General features: G+C 37.6%; 1 protein-coding gene across 2 annotated transcripts; it reads left to right on the top strand.

The window, feature by feature from the left end:
* Positions 1–1,533: 1,533 nt before the first annotated feature.
* On the top strand, positions 1,534–5,372 carry LOC108996633 (ninja-family protein AFP3-like). 2 transcript variants are annotated; one of them, XM_035693896.1, is made up of 3 exons: positions 1,534–2,017; positions 2,203–2,824; positions 4,551–5,372. In XM_035693896.1, the coding sequence occupies exons 2-3, from the start codon at positions 2,239–2,241 to the stop codon at positions 4,952–4,954; spliced, it is 990 nt and encodes a 329-aa protein (XP_035549789.1). In that variant the 5' UTR covers positions 1,534–2,017; positions 2,203–2,238; the 3' UTR covers positions 4,955–5,372. The 2 variants fall into 2 exon arrangements, with proteins under 2 accessions (XP_035549789.1, XP_035549790.1); XM_035693897.1 differs by having other exon boundaries at positions 2,014–2,068; positions 4,551–5,172.
* Positions 5,373–6,233: the final 861 nt, after the last annotated feature.

The following is a 6,233-nucleotide window of genomic DNA, read 5'->3' as shown; positions in this document are numbered from 1 at the left end:
CCCATGGAAAATGAAACGGGGCGTTTTGGCCCCTTTTTTCTTCCCTCCTTTTTTATCTCGCTTCCTTTGTCTTCAACATGCTTCTTTTTCACTCCAGCCTCCATTCCTCTCCAATATTATCCTAGACTTCAACTTCAGGAAAAAAAAAAAAAACCAGGCGGAGATGAAAAACAAGAAGACAAAAAACATAGTCGAATATCTGTCTATAGTCGTTGTCGTGGGTAGGACCGATGAGTCCTTGGACATATTCAATGACCCCCTCTTGTGGTCGGCAGCCAAAGTGGGGTGAATACTGGACACTATCTCGCAGTTGACTCGCTCTGCAGCGTCCAAAGACTCTGCAACAATGGACCCCGGATCAGGGTTCAATGCTGACAACGGCGGTGAAGCGGCAGAGAGGCGATCCACCAAGACTTGAACTTCACCCATGAAGAAAAGTTGTACGTTGCTATTACAAAGTACAATGCATCCCCACCAATCAAGAATTCAGAGAAACCTAAAAAGAATCAAAAAAGAAGAGAGAGACAGAGATTTCACGCTGTTAGCGCATAGGGTTGGTTAAATAGGAAAAAGTGTAGTTGGGATAATTGTGAATCAAATTCCATAATATGAAAAATGAGTGAATCCAAATTCCCAAAAGAAAACCTTTTTTCTGTTGAAGAATGGAAAACCTCCCTTTTTCTGTTGTAGAATGGAAAACCTCCCAAACCCTCTCTCTCTCCCTATCCAAGAAGAAAACCTTCCACAAAATTTTTATGTTTCAGTCGATTTTTTTTTTTTTTTTAATATATCTTGGTCAATTTCTCGGTAGTTCTCCACTCCCAATTGCCTGTAACAGAACAAATAAAAGAATTAAGTTTGAACCTCCCATCTCTATATGAAAAAAATAAGAATAATACTACTTTTATCAAGAGTGAATATCGAGGAAAGCTACCGTTTATATATTTTTATTTAATGAATAATGAAGTATTTTTTAATAAGTTTTTATTTTTTTTAAATATTTTATTGTGCTTAAAAATTGTTTAGAAAAAAATTTATGCTATGGGTAGAAGTTTTTGATGGTCTTCCTCGGTGAATGTAGCATTATTTAAATAATACTAATAATAATAAATGAAAATAATAATAGTAGATTAAAATCTTACTAAGTCCAAACTAAACTCAACTTGGGTTGGAGAATTTGAATCCAATATTTATAAATGAGCGCAAATCATACAACTTTATAAATCCAATATTTCCTTATAGTTTTTTTTTTTTAAATTTTGTAACGTAAATATTCAAGAATATTGAAGCGTTTATAATTTATATAGTTTAAATTCTAGCAAGCCTGTCTTGGATTCAACACAAAAGCAACACAGTCAACACAAACGCACTCACTTCACATGATGTTTTTCTTGGCAACTAATCACTGTTTCAAAGACTACTTTCTTAGTTTATTTTATTTCTTTTCCAACTTTTATTTTATTTCTTTTCCAACTTTGCATTTGAAACAGATATCACCACCAATACTTTTACTGTTCCACTTCCCCATAACCCATGCACCCTGGACTGGATTGGGCAACACAGCCAGGAGTGATCTGGCAATAACCTTTCCTTATCTTTGGTTCTCAGTCTTGTCGAATAACCCTCAATATGCTGTGAAAATTACTCTCGATGAGCGTCTCATAGGAGGCAGAGTTGGAGAGAGATGCACAGCTAGTTACAGGTGTGGGAGGTGGTGCTTCCTGTTATGCTGCGACTTGCCCACGCACTGTGTATAGCTATTCAGTAACCGTACACGATGTGAACTTCTCTCTCTCTGCATTCCTTTCCACTGGTTAACACGTGGACAATTTGCAACTGCGTTCTCGATTTTCATCTGCCAAACAACGAGCGATAGAAACTTTCTTTGCTTTTCTTCTCATCAAGTACTTATTCCCAATTCAGGTCGCCTCTGCTTGTCTCTGTGACCCAAATATGAGTTTCTTGTGTTAGTTGGAGTTCTTGGTCTGCTTTTCCTGCTACAATCAGCGACGACCGTGTAAGCTCATCTTTGGTTCTAACTCCACGTTCCATTTACTTTTTATACTGGGTGCGTGGGCATGCTGATTAATTTTGTTCAATAAGTTTGAGCTTTTTAATGTCATGGTGTTGCTGTACAGATTTTAAGCTTCTTGTGCCAAATTTATGCCTTCAATAACTCTGTTTTTTTCTTCTTGGTTACAGAAGAATAACTCGCCACTCTCTTGTTTGAGTCTTCAAATGGGAGAGGCAAACCAGGGAAAGACTGTGCAAACCAAACTTTCCAAGCTAGACGATGAAAACCCAAGAAACCTTTTGCTGAGATTCTCACCGGAGAAACCGAAGCAAACCCAATTATTACCCAATTCTGAACCACAGCTAGACCTCAGTCTCAGACTCTCTTTGGGCGGAGGTTACAGTGAACTCTTCAAGGAAAAGCCTATAACCCGGTCATCTTCGGTCGATGGAATAATAACGGAGAAGGTAAATGCCTGCGAATCCGACTCGACCTTGCCGGGAATCTTTCTTTCTTTGCAGAGATCTTGCTCGCTTCCTGTGGATAATGTGCAAGGGCAGATTAAGCTCAAGGACATGCAAACAAAGAGGAGAACGGAGGCCCAGAAGAGGCTGGTTGAGAAGCAGAGAAGAGGCAGGGCAGCCCCAGAGGAAGCAAAGCCTTCAGCTGAGGCGACGGTGCCACCACCGACACCTACGTCTGAAGTTGCTGCCTGGGCAGTGGCTTCTGCGGCGAGGAGCCCCGCATTTTGTCGGGCCATTATAAAGATCAAAACGGAGGGATTTGTGTCTGGGCACCGAAAACTTGAGGGTATGTTCCTTTTAGTTTTATTTTCTTTTATTATTATAAAAAAATTTAACAAGAAAATTCCTTTGACCAAAACATACATTTTAGGCAGAAATGATTGTGATATTGCTTTATTGTTTTAGTTGCTCTGTTAGCATAGTTAGTTTAAACTTCATTCATTTCAGATACTTGTGTGGCTATGATTATGGTAAGATAATAGCAGCATAGGCTTTTGTTGAAGAAATGCATGATAAAGTTATTATAAAAAGGGGAAATGAGGAACAGGTAATTAATATAAGGTTTTTACTAACTACCTATAGTTGGAACGATGTTTTTATCCTGAAACAAAAAAGTAGGAAAAAAGTGCAGAAAGTTGAAAATATGGAACAAGAATAGCATGGCATCCACATGGTAAGATGATCTAGGTTTTTCACTTTGTTGACAGCATACAGTCCAAACTGATAATATTATAATTCATACCTAATCCAGAATCAATGCAGATAAAAAAAGAACATAGGAAAGAACCTAGATCCGACAATCTATGGACAAACAAAGAAAAACAAAAATAATTATTTTATCCTCATAGAAATTAATCCACAATGCCACTCAGAGATCTGAAATGACCATATGAACAAAAATAAGTAGTTTATCTTTCTAAAGTCCCCAATAAGGAACTTCACCTGAATAAAGTGCAGAGTTTTTAATCGTTATCCATATAATGCAGCAGCGCCTTTCTAATTATGGGTCATACACATTTTAAACAGATACTAAGACATAAAGATGTGCTGTAGGTATTATCATTTCTGTGCGAGTGCAAGTCCTTGAAATTATATCTCTTCAAGCATACTATTAGGGAGTGTATGTGTTGCATTCTACCAAGTGTGATGGGAAGCAGAATTTTATCTGTATCTATGTTAGGTATTATTTCCAATACTTCGGTGTTCTGCATCTTTTGTAGATTCTTCCCAGACGTTTAAAAAAAGATATATTGCTTGATCCAAAGGATCTTGGCTGATTAATTGCAGGTACTCATAATGCCTCATGTTAGACTGATTAGGAGGAATGAAGAATTACTGTAAAATACTTTATAGAACTGCATCTAAATTACATCACTAGCGAAGGAAAGCTACCACTAATTGGTTTTTAGTATGGGATTGCTTTTGTTCCAGACATTTTTAAGTAACTAAAATTAGACATTAAGTGTTGCATATCAACTGTAAAACGGTAGTCAGATTTTCCTACTGAAGCAATGGGGCAGAAAACAAAAGAGGTTCCACATTCTTAAAAGAAAAGGGGCAAATCTCCCTACCACCCTCTCCATGAATAATTAACAATCTTCATTTATTTTCTTAATAACTTCTTTCATGATTGAAAAAAAAAAAAAGGCAGATAGAGTATGTCAACTTCCGAAGCAACAAAGCAATCCCTAGATGGTTTGAAAATTTTCTGTAATAGCTTAAGATGCTCATCAAAAACTGAATTAATCGCTAACAAAATAAATATTTTGTCATTCTCACTTATATATGTGCTCCTCTCATAGACTTTTCCATATAGTGGGATATTTTAATGCTGTAAATAGTTCTTATATGTAGTGGTAAACCATCTTAGCAAGAAGTTTCAGCATTCAATAATCTTAAGATATCTGCAGTTTTAGCCTTGATGAGATTCTGTCTTGTGCCGAACTGTATCTCATTCTTTGACATTTTCTTTCTTCTCTGACATTTTTAATTTGAATTGCATAAATTCCAAGATGGAGATGTGGCTGCAGCAAATGGTGCTCATAGTTCTCACTCATTGCCTAATCCAATGGACACTAACCCTGTGGTCATTCCTGGAGCAACAGCAAATGGAATATCAGTCGAACTTTCTAAGCCTAAGCTGGAGAATCTAACCAAGAAGGTTAAACTTTCTAAAGGCTGCTATCAGGACAATGGGATGGATGTGATGAGACAGATGCCTAGCGTGACTACAACTGGAGATGGCCCCAATGGTAAGAAAATTGAAGGGTTTTTATACAAGTACACAAGAGGTCAAGTGAGTATAGTATGTGTTTGCCATGGTAGCTTTCTTTCTCCAGCTGAATTTGTCGAGCATGCCGGTGGGAAGGATGTCAAAAACCCAATGAAGCACATCAATGTTTTCCCTAGCTTCTAGTCCTTTTAGGTAGTTTACTGGTGGTGGCTGTGGTCACCCCTTCTGAAATGATAGCAAATCAACAACCTGAACCTATTAAGAAGCTTTTCTGTTTTACTTCTCTTTTGCCCTCAAATGTTCGGTTAAAATTGAAAACTTCTAAGTTACCATGCCAATTTGAAGCTTCTTAGTTTTCTTTCATCTGATAAAGCTTTTTATTAAGGTTATAGGTTAACAAGGCATTATGTTTAAATGATGTATCATGCCGTCCCATATAATACTTTAATCCATGTATTTATGGGCGTAAATGTCTGATCATGCTGAAGCAGACCATCTTGAACTGAGAAGCAAAATAAGTATGTAAAGGAGGTGATCATGCAGATTTCTAGATCTTGTACCACTTGGTCAGAAAAAGAATGGTCTAATCAATCTTTGTTTCCATGGTCATCTAAGTTATCACATACCTAAGGAGCATAAAAAGGTACGTATCTTATTGTTTCTCTGTTTCATAGTTGAAATCACTATTTCATGAGATACAATCTTTGGATCAATAGCCCCATTGAGCCAAGGGACACGGTCAGAAGTAGCTCACATTAGGGTAGGAAGAGGAGAGATGCTTGTTGTGTGCATGTTGATCAGATTGGCTAGCTTGAAACATTTGCTTGCTGCCTGTTTGGGCAGGTGCCACCGTGCCAGTGCTAAAAAGCCTCAAGGTTGGCTGTACAACTACTTAATCCCTCCTGCACGTTAATTAGCCCAAGGCTGAGCCATTTCTAACATTCTGGGAAAGAGAGAATATCTAGACAATCGGCGTGATTTGAAGGTTTAATTTTAGTGCGCAGCTTGCTGACTGGAGACAAGGATTTTGCTATCCAATTGACCCAAAACACGTTCCATTATCCATTATGGAATAATAAAGTGACAGCCCATAGGCTTAAAGAATTATAAAAAAAAAAGGAAAGAAAAGTGACAACCCATGCTGATAAGGAATTCAACTTCACTAAAAGTTATATTAGTCAATAGGACTCATGTTCAAAAAGTGCAGCACTGTTAGTAGTAGTAGTCTCCCTCATGATGATGATTTGAATTGCGTTGACATAAGATCGGACCAACCCTCGAATAGACGATTCTCGTTCATAAATTGAATAAAATCGCCGGCGTTATTTACGGCCAAGTTTACTACGAGTATACTCCTTGGAACGAAGAGTTGTACGGCTTGGACGAGATTTCAAAAGAGAAATACCATTCAGAGTGTCTGGGAACTCTTCACAAAGTTCAAACGCTTGGTGCTTCATAATCA

This window comes from Juglans regia, chromosome 9 (genome assembly GCF_001411555.2).
Source record: "Juglans regia cultivar Chandler chromosome 9, Walnut 2.0, whole genome shotgun sequence".
In the NCBI taxonomy this organism is placed as follows: domain Eukaryota; kingdom Viridiplantae; phylum Streptophyta; class Magnoliopsida; order Fagales; family Juglandaceae; genus Juglans; species Juglans regia.
Note: the sequence above shows the minus strand (reverse complement) of the source record. Positions and strands in the feature narration are given on the sequence as shown.

Coding starts and splice junctions, on each gene's coding strand:
- LOC108996633 (XM_035693896.1), top strand. CDS start 2,239: ATGGGAGAGGCAAACCAGGGAAAGACTGTGCAAACCAAACTTTCCAAG. Junction 2,825..4,550: donor TGGGCACCGAAAACTTGAGG/GTATGTTCCTTT, acceptor ATAAATTCCAAG/ATGGAGATGTGGCTGCAGCA.